We start from the raw sequence: 26,017 nt of genomic DNA, 5'->3' as shown, positions 1-26,017 counted from the left end.
ATGGACGTTTATTTAATGAAGAATTTACCAGTGATGGATAGGTTTGTTTTCTTTCTTTCAGCACTGTGTTTAAAAGCTCATTACAGCAACAATTTATTTTAATATATAGTTTCTTTGTTTGAAAATATAATTCAGACAAATCTTGAATATTTGCTCATTTAATTGCACAAATAACATTCAACAGCAAAAGAAAAAAAAAATTTACAAATCAAACAACAAATTTCCTTGTTTGCAGACTAAGATTAGACATTTGGAGTCTAAATAGTCATTTGTGGCATAATCAGTTTGCAAAGTCATCCTCAGAAATGGTCCATTTCAAATGTAGATTAGTGTTATTTTTATAATTGCTGTGAATTCGTTAACTCTGCAGATGATTGTGAAAACTCAGCAAAGTTCCTAATTGGTTTAGGTTATGAAAATCACTGCAGGGAAAATTAATCTAATCATTGCTTTAGACTGAAAGAACATTCAGTCTCCTGATCCTGTAGTCTGTTGAACTTTGATGTGAATATGAGCTATCTGTGTATTACAAGACAGCTTCAATGTTGAATATGGGTCCAGAAAGATTCTGTAGCCTCTGTAATATTGCATTTCTGTCTTAGTTGCCTGTTGAGTTTTTAATGCATAGAGGAGACCGGGGCTAGTTGTCTCAAAGGAAAGTTGTCACAAGAGTCAAAATTGTTTTCAACATTTATATAATGTATTAATTATTATTTGTTTAATTGTTTTGTCTCTCGTAATTATTTCACTGTGTAATGTTAATGAACAGCCTATGATAGCCGATTCCATTGTGACAACTTACCCCATATACTGTGATGAATCTATTTGAAACTAAAATGTAAAAGCATTGCAATCATTTAGAATGACAGGGTAGAAACTGTGAAAACATCAGCCGCCTTAACAGTTAAGACATGTTAAGACATTGGTTTGCTTTACCTGTCTGTCTGTCTGCATGCATTCACTTAAATCAATAATATGCACTTTTGTCCTCACTCTTTAGGCCCATCAGGTTGCTCTGAAAAAAAATGGTGTGGTAGTAGAAAAACTGAAATGGTATTTTCTTGTACTCCAATAATCTTTGTTTTATTTACAACTTCGAAAGATACTTTAGTGTGTGTTGCATTTGTACAGACAAAATAGATATAGACAGGAACACATGCAGCCTCGCTTCTTCTTTTCATTCATAAATGATATCTCCTCTGAATTATGCAATTCAGTCACTCACCAAGAGAAGCACCATGTACTTAGCCATTACAGTTACTCTGCAGTCATAACACAATTTGAGCCAAACAAACAAAACGCTCTTATACTTTGGTCCTTGTGCATGAGGTTTATGATTAACATTCACATATCTATATGACATGTAGTGAACAATATCTTGTAGCACTTCTTACAGATTACAGGTTCAAATTAGATCTTTGAGGCGCTCAACAGTCTTTGATAAATACATATGTAGATAAAATGAATTAACTATATAAATATGATATATTCTTGGTTTGTGGTACAATTTAGTGTCGTGTCTGGGATTCTCAACATTGTATTTTACATAAAAACGCCTTAGCAGTTCAGATTCTGTAATTCACAGAGCTAGCTTTTTTTGTATTGGTTGGCTCCTGGTCATTCCAGGTTGATGTAATCCTGCTAATAATTTGTCTCTCACAAGTTCACTAGTTCATGTAATCTGTGAGTGTGATATAGATAAACAGATTTGGTATGCTGTCCATGATACAGAAGATCAAGCACAGGACTTGAGCTCTAACGCTACGTTCACACTGCAGGTGAATGTGGTCCAAATCCGACTGCTCATATGTGACTCAGATCTGTTTTTGTCATGACAGTGTGAACAGCATAAACCACATGGAATCTGATCTTTTCGATTCTGATTTGAGCCACTTCCATATGTGGTCCTAATCCGATACAGGTCTGATTTTTTCAATGCAACCTCAGTCAAATCGGAATTTGTCACAATTCTGCGCTCATAGGAGTCACTTCAAAGATTTTACATACCTGAAGTTATCAAGAGAGTTGCGAAAGGTATCAAGTATTACAGTGACAGTTCTATATACAAGCAAAGCATTATAAATGTTTAAAAACTCTGCTCTCTTTTTCGCATCCTCGTCTTTATTTATATTGCCTGCACTAAATTCGCTGGCCTCCACGGCAGATCACACAATAAATAAATGTGTAATCGCTTACTTTAAAGGGATAGTTCACCCAAAAATGAAAATTTGATGTTTATCTGCTTACCCCCAGCGCATCCAAGATGTAGGTGACTTTGTTCCTTCAGTAGAACACAAATGATGATTTTTAACTGCAACCATTGCAGTCTGTCAGTCCAATAATGGTAGTGAATGGGAATTTGATCAATAAGAGTCGAAAAAACATGCAGACAAATCCAAATTAAACCCTGCGGCTCGTGAGAACACGTTGATGTCCTAAGACACGAAACGATCGGTTTGTGCGAGAAACTGAACAGTATTTATATCATTTTTTACCTCTAAAACACCACTATGTCCAACTGCGTTCAGCATTCGCTTAGTGAGGTCTGATCGAGCTCTGACAATGGCAGTGATGTCTCGCGCTTATACTTCAATGAGAGTGTACACTGCAAAGTGTGTAATGTTTAGTATTTGGAATAAGCCAAAGGTACTGAGCATACAGTATATACTATTACCTTTAAAATAATATATTCAGTGTATATTGCTTGTGTTTTCTGAAGACACTCGTAATTATTTTGTAATGTACTTACATCACAAATAAAGTGTACTTATAACACAAATGTATACTTATAATACAACGTATATTTATAACAAATAAAATATACTTATAACACAAATTAAGTACACTTTAATATCACTAATCAAGCATGTAATTTGTCCCTACACAGACATATACTTAAAGTGTACTAAGTATACTTGAAGTTGTTCCAATTTAGCACACAAAAGTATACTAAATATACTTAAAGTTGTATTTTAATACTACTTCTTTACAACTTAAATATACTTAGTACAAAATTAGTTGTTTCAAAATAGCACCCTTTAAGTTAACTAATCATTAACACACTTGAAATACACTAATAGTCTAGCTGCAAGTATACTTGGCCTACTTTTTTTTCACTAGGGTAAGTACGAGTCAAATGAAGTATACTTTCCAAGGCTGTCCGTTTGACTTTGTATACACTAGCGTACGTGTAAAAAAATGAAGTATACTGTTATGGTTGTACACAAAACAAGATGTTAGGATCCAAGCGCAGCATTTATTGGGAAATCCAAAGTCGTAATCAGGCAGGCAAAGGTCAAACTCCACAGAAAACAGTCCACAAAACAAAAAGCCAGAGATACAAAAAGTGCAAGTAACAATACATTAACAAACCACCAACAACCCTAGTGAAAAAAAAGTATACTTTATTGTATTTTAAATATATTCCCTTTTTCTATAGTACACTGCAAATATACTAACAAAAAAATGAACTATCATTAAATATATAAAAAGTATATTAGTATCATATTTTCACAATGCAACTTTTAACACACTTTAAAATAATTGTACTTTAGTATATTTTCTAAAAAATATATTTTAGAAAAATATACTTGAAGTGTAAGTTCAGTTTATTTTTTAAAAGTGTATTTATTTGCACTTTATAAAAATATATTTGAGGTATATTTTAACTGTGTGCTGAAAATGATCATTGTAACAATGCACTGAAAGTATATTTAAAAAATACATTATTTAATATCCTGAAGTTGTAGTGTATCTAATGTTAAATTTGAGTATATTTTTTAAGTTTACTTCTTCATCCTTGGAATTCATTATATTACTTGTGCTATTTATTTCAGTATGAATGCATTACAAACCCATTTAGTATATGCAGTGTAGCCTATACAATTTCCAAATATGTGTAAATGTTTATTAAGTTTACACTGGCAGAATCATTTTACAATCGTACACACAAATCTATATTAAACAACACACCAGCAGCACAAGTAATGCGAAAAAATATGTTGAGTGGTTAAACTTATCGGAATAGACCTTTTTCACACTTCCGGGTTTTTGGCTTCCGGAATGAGTCACGCAGTGTAAAAGTTTTTCCGGTTACAGTGATAGATATAGCCTCGATCAGAACCAGTTCGGGAATCAAAGTCGTTTTACGAATTAAATGTCATGAAAATGTTTGAACGGTCTTGGTGAATTATTGGTGAGACTACAGCGCTCTCATTAAGAGCTACATTTAATAAATAATTCGAAGTGATGGCGGTTAAACTGGTTATATTCTTTGTGTCTGTTTGGCGCGGCTGTGCATTATCACGCTCCATGTGCTGTAAAGACAGTGTCTGCGTCTCAACGTGCATACTATGTGACATTAGTAATATTCAGTACTATTTAGGGTGGATAGTATGCACATATTGGGATGTATAGAGTGTTTTTAGCGACGTGCTGGGGAAATGATCGACTGGCAGATCCTTATCACACAAGCCTGATCCTCTGATTCATGAAGCAGGACCGCTCGCACCCTGGATATTTCTGGATATAAACACTTAAGTCATCTCTCACTCATTTTCCTGTCGTCATCATCTTAAAGTGTGTATTATGCACAGTATTGTTGTGCTGTTGCAACATACAAAGACTGATAGTTGTGTACAGTGTGGTGTTGGAAATTGTCTTAGTTTAATCATTTTAATCGATCAGGATTAATTATAACATATGCTTGAATGTGGGATGTGATGCCATATGAGATTAACATGCTATATATTTTTAAAACGTATTAAACTCACGACAATATATGTATCTCACGACTTTATATCCCACATTAAAGTATATATTGGGAGTTAATTTTTTTTTTTTAATTAATAAATTATATAAATAATGTTCGTCGTACGTAATACGATCTGGGAAATTGCTGAATGAGTAGCTGCGTAGCCTTTACTGTAGCTTACGGCTCGTAATAAATCCAACTGCCGGTAAATTCGATCAACGGTCTGAGTGGCTGTATAAGCTACAAACAAGTAGAAAATAATTTCTTTGTAGATTATAGAAAAGCTATTTGGAAAACAGACAAAACAGAAAAGGTAAGAAGCGATATTTGAGAAAAGAGCATATCAATCTAATAGCCGTAGACGCATAGCGGAACTAACTTTACCCTGCGTCACGTGATTTCCGATTCTTGTGAAAAAGGTCTATTCAAATGTCTCTTCAACTTGGTCTGTGACCAATCAGATTTTGTTGCTCACTGCCTTCAGCCAATCAGGGGTGAGTTTCCCGAAAGCATCGTTGGTGAACCATGGTCGTAAAGGTGCGTTCACGCGGCCTCGTAATTCCTGTAGTTACGAGATTCCTGCTTGTAAAAAGCATTCACGTCCTCGTAGAGCTCGGAATTACAGCTTGTAAGCTAGGAGTTTTCTGAAAGCTCCCACATGTACCACGTGGCCGCTGTACCACCTGACCGCTGTAGATTCATTTAGGCGTTGATAGTGGTGCCATGGAAACGCATAATTCCCAGTCCAAGGACCAAAAGGACGTGAACAGCTCCGAATATAATGTCACATGTTGTCATTTCAAGAATCCTGTAAATACGAGGTGACGTGAACGCAGCATTAGTCCCATTGAACTCTATTGGTAACGACGGAACTTGCGACCATAGTTCGCTTTGGGAAACGCACCCCAGAGTTGCTGACGTCACGGTCGTCGTCTGAATCCCCTCGCTCTGTCACTCAGGTGAAGTATAATGTCGCAATGTATAATTTATTTAATAAAACACTGAAAGCGCAATACATCGCTCAATCTCGGGGATTCTGACCAGTTCAATCAAGTGACATCGCAGACTGACCGTAATGACGACGACAACCGGCTAATCTAATGGCCTACGCGATCCTGAAAGAACCGGAGAAAAGTGCTGCTATTGGGAGGTGAGTTGTATACCAGTTAACAAACTTTATTTTATTTTCTTTAACAAACGGAGAGCGATATTTCGGCTTGATATCTCCTTTTTGAGTTTTTGTGTGGTGGTTTATGGCACATGTTTGTATGCAGCACCAAAACATTCATATGATTGGTCAAATCGGCCCGTATTCTGTACGATATTAATTCATAAAGTGTTTTATGCTTGACTATGTACCGAAAATATCGACATGCCGAACTGATACAGTTCCCTGCTGCTAATCCTCATTTACTGTTCAAAAATAGTATTGATTCAATGTAGGATTCAGACAGACTATTGTAAACGTGAATAAAGAGTTGAACATGCTGTCTTATATCTTTGGTATATTCTGTCAACAGATGCTGTTCTTCACGAGTCTCTGCGATCATCATTGTGCCATCAGACACAATGAGAAGCTCATCAGAAAATGGAATATAATGTGTAATTTGTATTTGTGTATAGAGGGTCACCATGGTCCAATATTTTTTTTTTTCTTTAATGAAAAACATGGTAAGTTTTGCTGAATCTAAGTTTAAATAAAAACTATTGGATTTGTCAATGAAATATGTCTCTTCATTAGTGATGTTGTTACATTTTATTTATTTTAATGGCCTTGAAAACAAATGCATTCAACTTTGGGAAAATGTGTTAAACTGTATTTAAATAGTAGCACAACTGTATTGTGTGATTATGTAATTCAAAGTACAGTAGTCAACATTTGAAGCGGATCAAAAAAGTTAGGACAACTTTGATTAAAGGTTTTGATCCGCTTCAAATGTTGACTATATTATACAAAGTATAAGTAATAACAAAGTGTATTGTTATTGACTGCAAAGTGTGTAATGTTTAATATTTGGAATAAGCCAAAGGTACTGAGCATACAGTATATACTATTACCTGTAAAATAATATATTCAGTGTATATTGCTTGTGTTTTCTGAAGACACTCGTAATTATTTTGTAATGTACTTAAATCACAAATAAAGTGTACTTATAACACAAAGTGTACTCATAACAGAAATAAAGTATACTTATAACACAAATAAAAGTATACTTATAACAGAAATAAAGTATACTTATAATACAACGTATATTATAACAAAAAATATACTTTTAACAGAAATAAAGTCTACTTATAACACAAATTAAGTACACTTTAATATCACTAATCAAGCATGTAATTAGTCCCTACACAGACATGTACTTAAAGTGTACTAAGTATACTTGAAGTTGTTCCAATTTAGCACACATAAGTATACTAAATATACTTAAAGTTGTATTTTAATACTACTTAATTTCAACTTAAATATACTTAGTACAAAATTAGTTGTTTCAAAATAGCACACTTTAAATTAACTAATCATTAACACACTTGAAATATACTAATAATTAGTCTTGCTGCAAGTATACTTAGTATACTTTTTTTTTCACTAGGGAAAGGCAGAAACAACTGAGACTAAATAGACAGAACTAATGATCAAACACAAAACAGCTGAGTGCAATGAAACGAGGATAATGAGTCCAGGAGGTGAATATGGGAAATGAAGTTCAGACAGGTGACAAAAGTCCATGTTGGAGTGCCCTCTAATGGTTAACTTTGGCACTCCAATTTGTAATCATGACATATACCCAGGGCTTTATCTGGAACCTGAATTGCTGAACTGCAGATACTGTGAATCAGAATCGAGGCAAAAAGGTTTTATCATATTTTTGAATATTTAATGTTAAATTCAGTTTAAACCTACCAAACACAGAGACAGACTTGGATTAGAAAACATGCTTTATCCACCATTTTTTCTTGTTGAATATCCTGTTTCATTCAGATTTACATTAGATTGCACTCAATGCAGAAAATAAAAGTCCTTTTGGTTTTTAGATATAGCATAAACACAAAATCATTTTAATGTAAATAATTGACAAATTATTTTGTCATTTTAACTTTATAATTTCAGTTTGTCACTACAGTTACAATTACTGTACAACAAATGTTCATTTTATACTTTGAGCATGACAATACTGCTCGATTATGATGCTGTCATACATTTTTACAGTTTAAAAATAGTAAAAGAAAATGTTAAAATTAAAGTAATTGTAAATATTAATAAGATTCCCACTACAGTTAAAATGTGTTTTAAAACAAATGTGGATTTATGTAGGTCTTGCATGATGACTGTTCTTCCAGGGCCCTGACTGCTGTGCGGATTTTGTGATATCGTTTCATTATGTGAAACCTGCAGACGTACATGTTGGAGTATTTTGCACATCACCTGCGACCATTTGGATACATGTACAGATTCAACACTATTCAACAAAACAGCACCAGTGAACTTAAACCACATTACAAATACAGTAGACAAAAATAAAAAACATAAAGATGTTTAATGTGACCAAAAACCAACCATTCATGAAAAACCGACCAATTGATGAGAACATTTGATGGAAGAAGACAGATTACTGATTGTTTTTCTGTATGAATATTTGTTCATTGCCCATGAAGAAAGAGTTTTTTGTTGGTTTGCTCAAAATAATGTCTGAATGTCACTGCATTAGATGACAACATATATCAAACTACTTTGAATTTTTCTGAGCTATGTTTTCTATATTTCTTTAAAATGAAAGCTGCTGTTTGATATTTTGCTATATAATGCAGTCTCAATTCAACATTTTAGGTGTGCCAAATACTTTTTGTGGCCATTATATATGCAAATACATCCATTTATTTAATTGTTCAAGTTCTTCTGAGCAGTGTAGTTATTTAAAATATTCATAGTTAAATATTAAAAGTTAAAATATTTTTAAATACTAAATGGTCCATTAGCTTTATTTCTTTTTTCTCTTTTTTTTAGTATCCTGTCCTTTTGCATCAGTTTCAGTGCTTTAATGATAAGACTTACATTTTCACACAGGATTTTCTGCAGGTCTGTTCACTATCAAATCGGTTTTTGTTGCCATTGCAACCTCCAAACCAGAACTGAGCACATGAATTGGCCTTAGGATCAAAATACCATTTAATAACATACTCTTGACATGGACCAGGATCCAGAGGCTCTAGGCACCCCTCTTCTGAGAGAGAGAAAATAGAAAGATTAAGGTTGTTCTTTTGTTTACAGAATTGCTATTATTTATATTGTATCACTTTTGAACGGCTGTATGGGCGTTTACCTGCGGTAAAATGATTCTGTACGAGCAGCGACTGGTCAGTTGGTCTGGGTGTTGGGGCAGTCCTGTATGTGCCCTGATTCAGCCGGTCCAAAGGCTTGAAAGGGAAATATGGGAAGAGGTTCAGGTCATCTCTGTCCAAATATGGTGTAACAGTGCCGATAATGTCCATGTCATCTGATTTAGGATCATAGTAGGGGAACACGCCAGACTCTTCAAGGTCATCTGCCTGATTGAATTATTAATATATCTTCATAACAAGAGTACTTAGATAATAATAGTGATCATCAAAAATCAAACCGTTTTGATTTTAGCCAAGATTCAAGATTCAAGATTTTATTTTTGAAATTTTAATCTGCAGTTTAACAAATAATTTAAATATTCCAAATATTGTCTCTTAATTAATATGAAGCCATAAAAATTGCATGCATTATAATAAGAACACAATAAAATAAATGAATTAATAAATGTATAATTTTTTTCACAGTTTAATTTAAAAATTCAGCTATTTCCAATTGTAATAATAATATAACATTATAATAAAAATATGTAAATAGCATAATAAATGTCACACTACATTTTGTAGTGAAATGTAGTGTGAAATGTATTTATCATCAAATAGTGTATCTTTCAGACCAAATGTGCTGCTCTCGAATCAAATAGGTGCTTTAGATGCATCATGAGTTTTTAACTAATGGCCTTTTTGACTGAAGTGTGTGTCACTCTACCTTGGAGCTGGAGGTAGTGCTGAATATTGATCCATCAATGTTCTCACAGACCTGTTGGAGCAATTTACTCTCCACTTCTAGACACAGAGACAGAAAACATGAATTTAATTAATGTAGATGATCCTGTAGCTCTGATGAGGTCAATGATTGCTTTGGATAAACATGAACACAAATATAAAGCCCTTTAATGGGATTGTTCAAAAAAAAAAAAAAAAAATCTGTCAGCATCCCAGACAAGGAATAAGGGTCTTGTCTAGCTAAACAATCGGTCATTTTCTAAAAAAATAAAAATGTATATACTTTTTAACCACAAATGCTCGTCTTGCACTGCTCTGCGATGCGTCACGCATTACGCAGACCTGCCAACATGTACGCATTTTGACCTCAAAGTACGCTGGTACGATTTGTCACTCTATACCAAAGACTATAGAATAACACAAGACGTGTCACTCGTATTGTTTTGAATGGGAGAAAGTGTAACGCGCAATATGGCGGAACAAGTCCCGCCTTCTAAATAAGAACCAATCGCCGACTGGTAAAGTCATCGCATCACTGCAGCGGCCGTTAGAAGCACTGGTTTCTATAGAAACAGTCAGACGCGCGCCTCCGAAATGAAGCACAAGAGACGCGCATTTAGGTTTGCGCGTGCGCATTAGCTTGATCCAGCCAGTTGTTGTCAGATTTCATTGGTGATTTCAAATATGAAATTTAATCGTAAGGTTGGCGAACACTTTTGGAGAATTTGATGTTTCCCCATTCAAAGAGATAGGAGCTGCATGATGCCCAGGATGCCCGAGAGGCATTTCAAAGATGGCCGCCGAGTGAAATGACTTGTCTTAAAGGGACTTTGTCTATACTACGCAAAAACCTGGTGACTCCTCCATGCACGCGTAGTACTCAAATCCAGCAAAAGGAAAAGCTCGACCAGTCATAGCGCTGGGCTCATTTCCCAAATAGAGGGTATGCACGTGACGTCACCGTCGACGGTTACGACTGCGGTCACGCTCGCTGAGTGGCAAAAGACTGAGCGGCAGGATTGGTTTTCAGTGTCGCGAAAATGTCGGAATGTCGCGAAAAACATCCAAAATGGGAAAGAGCTTTGTGATTGACTGTACAAATAGCTTTGACACAAAACCTGAGGTATATATTTAAAAACTGCAGAAAGCAACAGAAAAAAAGCAAATGGATCACTGCAATTCACAAAAACAGCTGGACTCCAGGCAGAGAAACATGGATTTGCAGTTATCATTTTGTGTCAAATTGTTGGATTTTGAGGTAAAATCATACCGTATATATTGTATTGTTATATATTATGTTGACAACTCATCAATTAAATATTTTCCATCTTATATTCTGCATAATTGGGTGTTTTTTAATAAACAACACTGACAAAAACTATACTATAAATCTATATATGTTTTAGGGCTGGACAATATGACGATATAACATTGATATAAGTGATTACGCGGATTTAAACCTACCGATTTTGTTGTTATATCAAATATTCACAGGCAGATTTGCTTTATGTGTTTCCCCGGCGTCGAAATCAGGCACATATAAATGTCAGGAAACGTGACTCCTGGCTGCATGTCGATATCCATGGATTAGGCTCACGTTTTCGCAGTGTCCCCTATTAAAGCCAGTCACGCAGCAGGTTCTTTTGCCACTCAGTCCAGCTGAGGGAGCGCGCTTTCGGCGGGAAAGTGACGTCGATGCATACCCTCTATAGCAAGCGGGGACGATTGACATATGCGTACAGCCTATCAATAAAATGAGACTGCAGATCGAAATCCCGCTCGATCCTCCTTCCGGCTTCCGCTCCCGCCGTCTCAGTGACACGATCCGTTCCACCTGCGCGATCCGTTTCACGCATGCGCGTAATTACGTAGTAGAAAACGTCACGGTTTTCCTACACTATCGGTACCAATAGAGTGCCCCAGGGATGACGCGTTTTTGTAGGCAAAACCCGGTAGCGAGTTAGCATTTTAGGACTTCCGGTTCCAAGTTCCAACGCCGTAAAGTCTATGGGTTTTTTGAATGGGTTTTTGTTAAATCGCCTGAAATAAGGTCTGTGGTAAACAAAGCCTCTAAATACTTTCACGTTTTGATCTATGACATAAAACACACCAGTTATAACCCACTTGTGATTTTGTAAACTTTTACTGTGTCTTAAAATCGGCGGTTGCTAACAAATTGCTAAAAGGGACTACTTCCTTTCAGGGGCGGAGCTACGCAGATTGACAGCTTGCCCACCCAGTCAGATCCAAGGAAATATATTATATGGGCGTCGGAACCATTGTAACCATTGTACTTTTTAAGACCAATATATTGGACCCACTCACTTTTACCGTCTCTAATTCAGCATTTGTCTAATCCCCCCAGGTGATGCTACTCCACAAACCACCAACAGAACATAAAAAAATATCAAAAATAAAGATAGTTTTTAAAACATCGCCAAGTAAAACGCGTTTATAAAGAAATGTCTCTTTACGACCACAACAAACGGAACACTTTTCAGACGCGCATTCCACCTTCGCCTCAGCACCAGTCGCAAGTCAAACATGCGCGGAAAAGGTAGCTTCAGTTGAACAACAGTGAACTGCGGTCAGATGAGATGTTGTCAGGCTATGCCAGTAAAACTCCAATTAGCCGTATAGCCTACTGTGCTTGAGGCACGAAATCAAGAATTGCTCGCGCAAATGCGGCGGCCCGCGCTGCATATTACTTTAATTATAGCTTAACTAAAGCGCAAAAGAAGCTACGGGCATGCACCGTCGTTATTCTGTTGTAAATTAAGTCATGAAATTACCAAACATGCGATTAAAGCTGCCTCAAAACTGTGCATGTATGTATTTATTGACATGGTTTTAAAGCTATTGTTATCCAATTTGTTGGCCTTAAAACGTCTTAAAATGCACATATGTACACCAAGGAAATCAAAATTTTCTCGAACCCCCCTAGCATAATACATTTTGTAACCTCAGTAATTATGAAACCCTGCGTACGGCCCTGCTTCTTTTCTATCGAACGAAATCAAAGGTAATCGTGTATTCCTCCAGTTGTGCGCGCTTTGGGACTAAACTTTATATGCACTTTGATCAATGTGTGAAAATAAATGGGAGCAAAAATGCGACTGAATGTAAAAGGTTTGTGTCTCGTTGTTCTATTAAAAAAAAATCAATAACTACCGATTGATTGGCATTTTATCTATCTATCTATCTATCTATCTATCTAGCTTGCTAGCTAGCTAGCTATCTAGCTATCTATCTATATATAAATTGCATAAAAAAAATTTGGAGGGAGGACCCACCCACATTGTTTTTGCTTCCGACGCCCATGGATCGCCTCTTATTTAACACAGACATACGAATTTCTTATCGAATGGAGATGTTTCTTTCTTTTAGGTAGCCTACAATTATTCGCGGTGTTCATTTTTGAGACGTTTCAGAAAGATTCTTGCAGAAAAACAGCTGAAAGTGCACCCTGTTATTTATTTATTTTATTTTACAAAAGTACAAGGTTTTGTTGTTATTGTGAGCGTACACGAATAAAAGTAGACCATTTGTAGTCTTGACGAAAGACTTGTTGTTTCTGTCATAAGGAAAAAATCCATCAGAACGCGCCGGCGCGTTCGTCGGCCAGACGGATAAAAATAGCCAATTTAGTTTCATATTTATATTTAAATATTAGGCTATAGAGCCTATATTATTTGTTAAATTTCACCTGTTGATTATGAAAAGTGAATAGCATGACGGATGCGCAATGTCGGGAGACATGCAGCTGGTCAGACATGAGTTTGACCACTTCATTAAGTTTTTTTTTTTATAGTAAGCCTTTCTTTAAAGTGAATTTCATTTTGTAGAAATTGTATCTTAATTTCAATCACTGTTTCATCAACCAATTGCCTATATTTAATAAACAGGAAGAAAACCAAAAACGTCGGGTGGAATGTATTGAAGTGCGTAACAAACGAACATGTTTCTGTGGCCTTTGAATAAGGCTGAAGCAATATTCTGTTTTTAATGAATTTCTTAAATAAATAAATAATATAAATTCATTCGATGAATCTGAACGTATGTTTACATGAACGCTAAATAAAGTGATCGGGTTAATGTGTGAGCGTTTGTCACAAGTTTCAAATCAGTATTGATTTTTTTTTTCTTTTTCTTTTTTTTCGCAAGCTGACTTTTTTGTTATTTTTATTTATCCATATAGCTGCCTGTTACCATGCCAGGTTATTTCCAAATTATTATTATTATTATTAATTTTTTTTTTTTTTTTTAATCGGTTGGTGCTGTTGGTTCAGGTTGGAACTGCAGTTTTGTCTTGTTATTATCTCGTAGATTTACTTGAATTGATATTGTCACGTAATATTATAATAAATAACGTAATTTGAACTTGCCATACCTTGACTTTTTGTGAATTGACGCCACTTAGGGACGGTCCATCATTTTTTCCCCTTCCCAAATTATGCAAAACATGGGATGATGCGAATTATTCTGGCCCACCCACACTTTTAGAGGCCCACCCACCATCCACTTTCTGCCTCCGCCACTGCTTCCTTTGGCGGGGACTTTAGACGTCATCATGACAAACAGGACATTTGGACAGCATTTCTCATGAAAAAGTGGATAAGTATTCATACACAGCGCAGATCATTATCAGTGAGCTTGTTTTTAAATAGAGTTGTTTTCTAAATAAAGTTTGAGGACGCTTGGTGGTGACGACGTTGATCCGCGACCATGGTGTGCTGTAGTCCGTTTATAGCCTACTGTTAGCCTTTTATATCTGACGACTTTATTTAGGCTTCAAAATCTATAAATGTTGTGTTAACTTGTAAAGATTATCTTGATAGACAAAACGTGTAAGTGTCATAACCCTTTGTTAAACACAGAGCTTATTTTCTGCGATTTTCCAAAAGTCTATGGGAAAAATGAATAGGCTTTCAGTCGAGGGAACCCGTGCGCCGCTAACTTCCGGGTTGGCCTACAAAAACGCATCATCCCTGGGGCACTCTATTAATGAAACACTTGAAGGCAAGGCGGCATATTTGTGTAACGTTAGTTGTATTGTGTTTAACATTTAACAGCAGGTTTATTTTGATGCTTTTAAATGTAACTTACGCTGTGCATTACTATGTGTTTACGTGGTTGCCAATCCAAAATAATAAAGGAGTTGTGAGTCGTTACATGAGCATACATGATCAGTTTCCTCCATACTCTCCTTTGCGATTCATTGCTGGTATAAGGCTTAACTTACTTAAAGTGCATATTGCAGGTTTAACATTTTTTTCGAGATGAATATATAACCTTGTACAAAAATACCATATAAAAAGGTACTGCAGGGTTTTAAAATGTTTTGCGAGACATAAGGGCATTAATTTAGTAGATAAAGTGACGGTCTCTGTAAAAACCGCTTTTTTTTCAGCGTCGCGTCATTTTACGTCACTACAGGGAGATGTTCGCAGAGCTCTGTGTTGATTCAGTGCAGAATATACTGGTATTTAGCAACAGCGGCCGTGAATCAGTGTGTTTTCGGTAGTTTTTGTATTCTATTTATCATCGTAATGGTAAATTATTGTGTTTGTGGAGGTTGCACAAACTTCAGCCTGTCAGGGCATCGAGTACAGAGGTTTACTAACAAGAAAAACTACGCTGCTATCTTCTGTGCCGGGGTTTGTTTTGTGCAGGTGAAGAGACGGGACTTCACTTCTGCATCTGCGTCGAAAAACGCGTTCATTTTAGACTGGAGGATTATCATCCTGGCGATATGATGGAGTTCAACATTGTAATTCTTCTGTAAATGATTATATTAAATGAATAAACTTACACACGCTATGCTTCTTCACCGTTTTTACCTGAATCAATTTCAACACTGATGAATACAAATTATGTACACATGCATACAGTCTCACACTCACACAAAACAGTTTTGAATGATGTGCTGGTAATGTAAATACTCCAATTTCATGCATGCCATGTATGTAAACTTATATATACATTCAAGTTCACACAACTACATAATCACGGCGTCATACATCCTCACACAATCAGTGAATGGGCACGGAATAAACTCATAACACAGAATTAATGAATAAAGGATAACATGAAATACATACAGTAAGTTAACACTAGGCCTATATGTTTGGCCGCCGTCGGGAGACATGATCACGGATCCGTCAGAGATGCAGTTACGGTGCACATTTTAAGTTTTGTGTTTGATTATTACATTTGCTAACTACCAAATCAGTCGTGATGAGAAACGGCTATATCACGTAACGTTAGTGTGGACGGATATTAACGCGTGTGACATACGCTTGATCAAAGTTATTCGTTTCTGTTATTAATCAGTTAGGCCTACTCCTAGATGACCAATAGCTTTGCTATTGCCTGATTCATGATAATAATCTGTACAATATTGTGATCTGAGCACATGTCGTTAACGTTATATCTATAAGCTAACACCGGTCTCTGTCCTGTTCTCCACTGCTTCTCACACAACAGTTCAATTTGTCTCTTTTGACCGTTATTCTGTCTAATTCTGGCCTGTCCCTGCTCTCTTGACCACATGCAGGCTAATTGTATGGCTGTGATTAGTTATACGAGTATAAATAAGCATTTACAATTTCCTCAGCATCCGAACTGTCATTGCGATCCATTGTTTTCCTATAGTTTATATTGATCGCGTTCCCTTCAGTGACGTCACGTCCGATTTGGCATTTTTCAGATGCGGAAGTAAAATTCTCTCACAAAAAACGACTCCAGAAGCCTATGTAGCGTATTTATGCGTGTTTTTTCAAGAAAATCTATTTCATACATTATTTTTCTACACATTGAATCACTAAAGCTCTAACCTGCAATATGCCCTTTAACTTGCCGTGTTTTGGTCTGAGGTCAGTAGTATTGTCAAAGACGGTTTGTGTCGTTTTTTATTTTTTTTATTTTATTATTTTTTTTATTAAAAGCTGCTAATAGTTAACTTAAGTTGAGTAATTTTGTATTAGTATGGGTCTAGGCTAATATATATATATATATATATATATATATATAATCTAAATGAGGAAAATAACCCCTTCAATGTTGTTTACAGAAGACAATAAGGAACATAATATGCATTTCTGCCAAGACTATCTGCACGTACATGAAGAAAGAACTACAAACAAGTGTGGGGAAACGTTATAGAGTATTTCAAACTGACAATGGAAATGACAAAGCATGTGTGCACACAGAAGTTTTATTTAAGAGTAAAAATTCTCTCTCTCTCACACACAAACACACACACACACACACACACACACACACACACACACACACACACACACACACACACACACTCTCTCTCTCTCTCCCTCACACACACACACACACACAGAACGGATCGTGCAGCTCGTCGCAAAACAGAATTATCATTTGCGCATGTGCGTTTTCTAAAGAGTCTACTACGCATGCGTAGAACGGATCGTGTAGGTATACAAGTGACGTCACCGTCGACCGTTACGGCTGCGGTCACGTCACTGAGAGGCAAAAGACTGAGCGGCAGCATTGGTTTTTAGCGTGAATGTCGCGAAAAACACACAAAACACATCCAAAACGGAAAAGAGCTTTGTGATTTACTGTACAAATAGCTTTGACACAAAACCTGAGGCATATATTTAAAAAAAAATCAGAAAGCAACAGAAAAAAAGCAAATGGATCACTGCAAGAAACATCTGAACTCCAGACAGAGAAACATGGGTTTGAAGTTATCATTTTGTGTCAAAATGTTGGATTTTGAGGTAAAATCATACCGTATATATTGTATTGTTATATATTATGTTGACAACTCATCAATTAAATATTTTCGATCTTATATTCTGTAATTGTGTGTTTTTAAATAAACAACACTGACAAAAACTATACTATATATGTTTTAGGGCTGGACAATATGACGATATAACATTGATATAAGTGATTACGCGGATTTAAACCTATATTGTAGTTATATAAAATATTCACATGCAGATTTGCTTTATGTTTATTTCCCCACCGTCGAAATCAGGCACACATAAATGTCAGGAAACACGACTCCTGGCTGCATGTCGATATCCATGGATTAGTTTTATTTGACAAGTTGTAAGGAACACATTCAATTCCAACCTTTAGTGTAATTCGTTAGTTTTATTCGCGTTTTCGCAGTTTCCTCTACTAAATCCAATCACGCAGCAGGTTCTTTTGCCACTCAGTCCAGCTGAGGGAGCGCGTTTTCGGCGGGAAAGTGGCGTCGACGAATAGGCTACCCTCTATTCTCAAGCGAGGACAGCACAGTAGCCACGGTACTTCTGACTCCTTCAGGTAAACGGGTATAAAATGATCAAGTAATGTTGAACAACAAATCTAAATAAAATTGGAATCGCTATATGGCTTAGCCTAGTGATTATGAAAATGTTGTAATGTGTGACTGACTGACAAGCACGAGTCTGGAGAAACAGGCGTTTATTTATTTATTCTCAGTGTTGAGAAACGTAGCCTACATGTGTTGCGTTGTTGTGTTAATACTAGCTAAAGTACCTAATTATGTTACATAGCCTACTTATTTTGTATGAAACCTAGCACATTAGTTACTTATGCATTTAAAAGTGCCGGTTGTCTCAGAGCTGCGCGAGCTCTCTCTCATACACAAACGCGCGCGCGCGCACACATGGGAAGATCATTGTAAAATGAAAATTGCCGCGCTTGGTTTAAAATTTGTTCTTGCTTGTGTTATTTTTTTGTCAGAAAACATTTTCAATTATCCATCCGTTTAAGATTCGGTAAATGATGGACGCTTTAGTTAACGCAACCCATCGTTATGTCGAACTAACTTCTTGATATTCTTGAATACTTCGTTTTGCTCTTATGGGTCCTGTCTATTAATTGTCAACTGTTTTCTATAAATATGTTTGTATTGGCAAAACTTTATTCAGCTAATGTTTGTCTTGTTTATAGTTCAAAGACTGTACGTTACAAATAGAAACCCTTTTTTTCTGTGGGATTTAGTATCATATTTGGATATTGGAATAATAAATTAAGTATTTTAAATGAATCACATGTAAACTCAATGTTTACTGTTTTCTAAGGGTTTCTTAATTTTAGACTAGTTTTCATTACAAAGCCTGTATAAAAGACTTGACTTTCAGGTTAGTTGTATGTAAATATCGCCTACTTGAAATTGCAAACAATTTTTTTTTTGTCCATATTAAATATATGAATGCGATTCACTTGTGGTTGTCAGTTTGTATAAGCACACATTATGCAATGCAATATTAATCATGAATTAATAAAATGCTTTTGAGCAGGTGTGAAATTTTTAATTGTGTCAAATTAAAAAAACTTGAACAGTCAAAATTAGATTAACGAAGATGGGTGTGTGTATGTGCTTTGTGTATTGTATTTTTTTAGAAAATGACCAATCGTTTCGCTATTTTATATTTCACTTATTCCTCATCTGGGATCATGTAGAGCTCTTTGAAGCTGCACTGAAACTGACATTTGGACCTTCAATCCGTTGGTAACTGTTGAAGTCCACTGTATGGAGAAAAAACCTGGAATGTATTCATCAAAAACCTTGATTTCTTTTTGACTAAAGAAAGAAAGACATAAACATCTTGGATGACATAGGGGTGAGTAAATTATCAGGAAATATTAATTCTGAAGTGAACTAATCCATTTAAATAAAGGCCACTCTGAGCTGATTTGTAACAGGAGAAGAATGAGTTCGAAAAAAGGTGGATTCGAACTTGGGTCGATCGTGTCAGAGGTTACTGCCTTTCATATGTAAGAAGTTTGAAGTTACCGCTCTTTTTGTCTGGCCCAACCAGACATTGGTGGGCAGAATTAGTATAATAGCCTTTACCAACAAGGACGACATACACACTCCGTTTTATTTTTGGGTGAACTATCCATTTAATTGTGTAAAATGAATGCATTTTGACATACCAGGAAGCGTTCTGAAGTCTTCTATGGGAAACACATGCTCCTCAGTGGGCAGAGATGCTATTGACTTCAGCTCCTCCTTAAAATTATCATAGTTTGGGTCACTTTGATTCACCACCCCTATAGCGAACATGGTGATATTGGCTGAATGAGCCTCTTTGACCGCATCTTCCAGCTTCACCATGTCACGATGATCCGTCTGGCCATCCGTAATAACCACCGCCACTTTCTTCACCCCAGGGCGAGCAGAGTGGAACATCTCATTAGCCTTTCTGATACCACTTCCTGTGTAAGTGCCCTCTCCAATATAGGTCATCCTGCGCACAGCTGCTTTCACTTCTTCATGAGTTAACCGGTCTTGTATGCTTGTGACCACCCGGTTAATGTGGCTGTAGAGAACGACCCCTACACGCGTCACCTCTGGACTGACTGACATGTGGTCGATCAAGGTATTCACAAAGTCTTTGATGACTTCAAAGTTTTCTGGGCCGACGCTCTCAGAGCTGTCAATCACAAACACCAGCTCAAGAGGTTTTACTCTGCATCTCCGGCCACAACCTGAGAATCCAGAATAAATCATCCACTTCAGTTTTGATGTAATTCATCACAAAGCACTCAAATTTAGAAATAGATCTGCAATTTGATTACTTACCACAAATAGATCTGATTAGAATGATTATTTCCTCTTTCTGCAAAATACATAAATCTTTTAAAGTTCATTTTTTTAGGGGTTCAAGTGTATTGTGCTGAAACCTTATTGTAATTGTTAAAATTTTCCCCTAAAAGTGTTCAGGTAGACCAAACCATAAGTTATAGAGACTTGAAACTTTGAGGGCTGGTAGTACTCACACTGTCACCAAGGCTTGCCCCGATTGGCCTGATGGGGGCGCTACAGCAGTAAAGAGTATGAAATTGCTCATAACTCCTAAACTGTTTTCGGGTACTTTTGCGAACTAGTCCTAGGTTTTTGGCCCGATTGGAACCAAACCAATGTAGCAATATTCTCTTAAGTCTGGATGTCAGTAATTATCAAAAACTGTCCCCAAGGACCGCCAAAACGTTTGAAGTGGGCGGAGCCACCTTTACTAAAATGGCTTTAACTCGTTAATGAAATGAGATATTTTCACCAAACTCAGCAAACGTACTCAATCTGTGATTGTCTGAAAAAGGACGTGGCGACTGGTCATTTGGTGGTACTACAACAGGAAAAAAACATGAAAATGGCTATAACTACTTCACTGTTAGTCCGACTGACATGGAAATTGGCATGCAGTGTCTTTGTCCGAGGTGCCATGATTGTCTCTTTTTGACTCACGACCCTAGAGTTAAAAATTTGAAAGAAATTGGCCACCGGGGGCGCCTTCGCATTTTTCTCATGCGTAAAGGATTGTGTATCGCACGATTTTGCACACACGCCCAAGACATTCATACCACATGGTAGAACTCCTCATTCTGAGCAACTTTGCCTCTAGGATCGCCGCTGTCCATCGAATTGTTCATTAAATATTGGAGATTATTTCAAACACCTTCTTTGGCAAACTAGTCTTAGTTCTCTTAGTGGCTCATCCTCAATAACTGTAAAAAGCTTATATTTCTTATAGTTAAAGCTGCTGTAGGTAACTTTTGTAAAAAAATATTTTTTACATATTTGTTAAACCTGACATTATGTCCTGACAGTAGAATATGAGACAGATAATCTGTGAAAAAATCAAGCTCCTCTGGCTCCTCCCAGTGGTCCTATTGCCATTTGCAGAAATACACCGCTCCCGGTCAGAAACAACCAATCAGAGCCAGGAGGAGTGTCTTAGCAGTGTCAATCAATCAAGCTCGCGTGCGCGCTGATCTCACCCCTCTCATGCACAGCGCCAGCGCATACAAGCTTCAAGATTACCGGTGTGCCGCAGCTTTGCTTATGGCGAAATAAAACGATGTTATATGCAAAGGACCACCCTGAAATCTACAAGAAACCATGCCATACATAATTTGTCAGTCCTGTTTTGAAATTATCTTAGTTGTGTAGTTCTTAAAAAATTAAACAAATCAAGCAGGGATAGCTCCCTCCACCTCGGAAAAGCCGCTCCGATATTTACCCTCGTTTTATTTCGGGCTCTATCTAATTCTTTCTTTTTGGCTTTTTTATCATCGTCATCTGTCTTTTTCCGTTTACCCGTCTTTATTTTATGAGCATATGCCACTCGAGGAATTGGCAGTTTGGATTGTTTTTCCGCCATAAGCAAAGCTGCGGCACACCGGTAATCTTGAAGCCTGTATGCGCTGGCGCTGTACATGGGAGGGGTGAGATCAGCGCGCACGCGAGCTTGATTGATTGACACTGCTAAGACACTCCTCCTGGCTCTGATTGGTTGTTTCTTACCAGGATTGGTGTATTTCTGCAAATGGCAATAGGACCACTGGGAGGAGCCAGAGGAGCTTGATTTTTTTCACAGATTATCTGTCTCATATTCTACTGTCAGGACATAATGACAGGTTTAACAAATATGTAAAAAAATTTTTTTTACAAAAGTTACCTACAGCAGCTTTAATTGGCTGTTTGGTCCTTTTCATCTATGATTGAGATGGTTACAGGCTTTCTAATTAAAACATTATAGCTTTTTAGGCCTTAAAGTGCTTGAAACCTGATAATTGCTGCTTAGCTATATTCATTTATGTTTTTTCATTTAAGTTTTATCTAATAGTGTAATTTCAGCTTTATTTCAAATATATAGACATGCGTACCATGCACAATATTAAAATGTTATGTATACTGTACATTAAATATACACTATAAAAAATGTATTTTTTTTTACGAAGTTGTAAATAAAACATTATTATTAGAGTATGTTTTACAAGAAAATACTTGTTGTCATTTCTTTGAAACTATTTGTGAAATTTACTAGCAATTTGAGTGAAAATTGTTTCAGAGTAAATCCATTTTTTTTAGTGCAGAAGACCAAAGTGAGCAGTATACACTACGTGACATACTGTATCCCACAATGCAACGCACATGACTTGACCAGACTGTTAAAAGTCAAGTTATTTTTACACAAAATTGGGTTACAAATGCAAAATTGTTTTTTATTTTCCAACAATCACATAATGATGAGGTCATGCAACAACAGCGTAACATATCGCAGTTTAAGAGGGTAATTTCTTTAGGTTCAAAACCTTTTTACATTGGAAGAAATTACTTTAAAAAGTTTTGGACCTTTAATGACAAGGTAGAAAATTAATTCTTTCATTTGTGCACATACCGTGAGACCAGGTTCTCCTTTTGTTCCTGGATTACCCTGTGAATGTGAGAAGACAATGTTCAGTGTGTTAAATGTAGTTAAATATAGAGATGTTGATTATAGTGTTGTCAACTATCATGATGCTCAATGATTAAAAAGCAAGTTTAGCATGAGAAGTTTTTCAACTAATCTAAATTTCCTTCTCAGTTCTTCTCACCGGGGGTCCTGTAAATCCTGGTTCTCCCAGGCTTCCTCTGTCCCCTTTGTGTCCTTGTGCTCCTGGTAACCCGCGATCCCCCTACAAACAGAGCAGTTCATCACAAAGGTGAAGTTCACATCTGTGGTCATGTTTTTTTCAAACATGACCACATGTACCATTTTTTTAATTGCATGGTAATTTTTGGAGTTTGTGGAAAAGAGTATTTTGTCTTTGACAAGAAAAGTCTTGCAGGTTTGGAACAACTTGAGGGTGAGTAAATTATAACATTTTTATTTTTGGGTGAAGGATTCCTTTAATGCTAACTAAAATATGAATGCATGACTGTGGCTATAAGAGTCTCCTCACCTTCTGTCCCGGCAGACCCTCGCCAGGGGACCCTCTTGGCCCCTGTATACCCTGATATCCAGGATCACCCTGTACAAAACAGAATAAAATGCATGTGAATTAAACAGTACTGTACAGCACACTGTAATATGTTCAGGAAAACGGTATCCTGTTGATATGCCTCAGATTCCTGATACCTTTGGTCCTTGTATGCCCTCTCCTGGTAATCCTGGAGGACCAGCTGGACCAGTCTGACCAGTGGAGCCCTGCAGACCACAAAACACTTCTGAGCAAACCTGAGCAGGCCAATCTGAACAGAATCACATTTTGCTATATATCTCATTGCACAGCAATCTGAAATGCTGTTTTGGTCATTCTGTAATGCCTGAGCAAAGTCTGAGTGGTTTGGTATAATTCCCTCCCAGAAGCGCCTCACACAATTGCGTTCACAAACACCAGGCATCTGAATGAAAGATAACATGATATTGCGTTTCGTCTGCACACTCTGAGGTGCAAATAATTTATGATATGAGTAAATTATTATATACAGTGGCTTCTACTGCAGCATCTTTCATTTTTCTTAGTGATATTTAGCACCAGTTTTTCAGGAAGTGACGATTTTGTTCTCTTCGACACAGCACAAATGTTAACGAGTTTCTGGTTACAATTTACACATGCACACACAAGGTACAGCAATAGACATTCAGATACAAAGTTTATCATATTAATAAATTACACAAACGTCTTCAATATTTCATAACCCAATTCATACTTGCTTTTTACATTAGGAAAATAAATAACTATTTTAAATGGTCCTTTACACACTGGATGGAAACAGTGCTTTATTCGCAAATGATTTATGCAATATTCCAAATTTGCGCACGTTAAATTCGCATCTTTGGATGGAAAAATAGCTAGTGAGCGCTTACCATGATCAGCTAAATGCTGGATTTTCAAAAATTGTGTGAAGTTCATAGCACCATTGTTGTGCCATTGTTGCAGTAAACTTGCACAACATTCTTGAATGAATTGCATGTCTATATGACTTTACATTTTCACACCCCTAAACATGACGCTGAACTGCACAACGTGTAATTGGTTGTTTTACATGTTAGTCAGATGTCCTCTTGGGCAATCCGTAGTCAATGAAAACTGCAATGGAGTCCAGACCTTCTGCTGTAAGTCTGAAGTGAGACTAATGTATTCTACATACAATATAAAGTTTGAAATATATTTCCCACCTTTGGGCCCACCTGCCCAAGACCTGGTGCTCCAGCAGGCCCTGCGGGACCTGGAGGGCCTCGATCCCCCTGTGACAGAAAATATCAACGCTCTAATAGAATATTTTATAATATTATTTTATATAATATTCAAATTTGCACATTTTCTGAAGAAATTGAGAGGGATGCAATCATCTTACCTTTGGTCCAGGTAAACCTGTACCCTCTGGCCCAGTGTCTCCTGTAAGACCTGGTAGCCCCTATAGATCACATGAGCAACACATAATGTAGTCTGTTATAATTGCATTTGGTATGTCAGATTAAATACAGACTATACAAATGTAACTATGATTAGTATGAACAATGTTCTTTGTAATGTTAATATTTACAGGTAGGCCGGGATAGCCTTCTCCCTTCAGCCCTGGTGGTCCAATGTGTCCTCGTAACCCCATTTCACCCTAAAGACAGACAAAATGGGTTATCTCAGTCACAAAAGCACAGTGTAGGTTTCTGCTGGGATGTCACTCTTACCTTCGGCCCTGCAATGCCTATTCCTGGTTCTCCAGCTGGTCCTGCTGGACCAACTGGCCCTGGATCTCCCTACAGCAAGATGAACATGGTATGAGATCTCCTGATGTGGCTACACATACACTGCGTTCCAAATTATTATTCAATTGACATATCCGTAAGATTTCAGTACAATAAACATTCAGATTTTAGTTTTTCTAAGAAAATGTTTGTTCGTTTATTTATTCATGTCTTTTTAGAGAACTGGTATCAATCTCAGACAAAATAATTTGCCAGATCTATGGAAACCCTACTTAGAGGTTGTTCCACATTATTAAGCAAGTCACAGTTCTCATGCAATATGGGGAGGAAGAAAGATCTTTCTGAAGATGAAAAGCATGAAATGGTGCAATGTTGTGCAAAAGGCATGAAAACAACTAATATTGTGTGAAAACTGAATGGAGATTATCGAATTATCATGAGATTTGTGAGTTATTTAGAGCACAGCAGAACTTGGTCAGATAAAGGCTTATTGAGGAAAGTTCCTATCAAAAAAATTAATTGTATTAAAAGGGCAGCTATAAAAAAGCCAGTGTTGAGCAGAAAACAGGTATTTGAAGCTGCTGGTGTCTCTGGAGTCTTGAGAACCTCTCCATGCAGGCTGGCAGTTGTGCGTAAAGATGCATTTTAGACACCACTAACCAAACCTAACAAAGAGAAACATTTACAGTGGGTGTAGAAATACATTTTTAAACAGTTTTATTGC

At 36.7% G+C, this 26,017-nt stretch overlaps 1 protein-coding gene and 1 long non-coding RNA gene across 6 annotated transcripts in view; one reads left to right on the top strand and one right to left on the bottom strand.

Moving 5' to 3' along the window:
- Positions 1–26,017, top strand: part of LOC125243365 — a 36,644-nt gene that overhangs the window by 3,358 nt on the left and 7,269 nt on the right. For 3 of the 4 annotated variants that reach the window (XR_007179036.1, XR_007179035.1, XR_007179034.1), the window contains exon 2: positions 23,188–25,363. This is a non-coding gene — a long non-coding RNA (uncharacterized LOC125243365). The remainder of the gene's footprint in view (positions 1–23,187; positions 25,364–26,017) is intronic. The other variant, XR_007179037.1, reaches the window with a different exon arrangement.
- The window catches only part of LOC125243364 (collagen alpha-1(XXVIII) chain-like), a 42,339-nt gene continuing 24,487 nt past the window's right edge, over positions 8,166–26,017 (bottom strand). The window contains exons 23-35 of one of the 2 annotated variants that reach the window (XM_048152984.1): positions 25,276–25,344; positions 25,134–25,202; positions 24,945–25,004; positions 24,766–24,834; positions 23,722–23,790; positions 23,546–23,614; positions 23,198–23,278; positions 23,002–23,037; positions 20,403–20,439; positions 19,754–20,308; positions 9,801–9,877; positions 9,076–9,301; positions 8,166–8,976 (exon numbers count right to left, since the gene is read on the bottom strand). In XM_048152984.1, the coding sequence (XP_048008941.1) occupies positions 8,804–8,976; positions 9,076–9,301; positions 9,801–9,877; positions 19,754–20,308; positions 20,403–20,439; positions 23,002–23,037; positions 23,198–23,278; positions 23,546–23,614; positions 23,722–23,790; positions 24,766–24,834; positions 24,945–25,004; positions 25,134–25,202; positions 25,276–25,344 (1,590 nt within the window). In that variant the 3' untranslated portion in view covers positions 8,166–8,803. The remainder of the gene's footprint in view (positions 8,977–9,075; positions 9,302–9,800; positions 9,878–19,753; positions 20,309–20,402; positions 20,440–23,001; positions 23,038–23,197; positions 23,279–23,545; positions 23,615–23,721; positions 23,791–24,765; positions 24,835–24,944; positions 25,005–25,133; positions 25,203–25,275; positions 25,345–26,017) is intronic. The other variant, XM_048152985.1, reaches the window with a different exon arrangement.

Source organism: Megalobrama amblycephala, linkage group LG13 (assembly GCF_018812025.1).
Source record: "Megalobrama amblycephala isolate DHTTF-2021 linkage group LG13, ASM1881202v1, whole genome shotgun sequence".
NCBI lineage: Eukaryota > Metazoa > Chordata > Actinopteri > Cypriniformes > Xenocyprididae > Megalobrama > Megalobrama amblycephala.
Note: the sequence above shows the minus strand (reverse complement) of the source record. Positions and strands in the feature narration are given on the sequence as shown.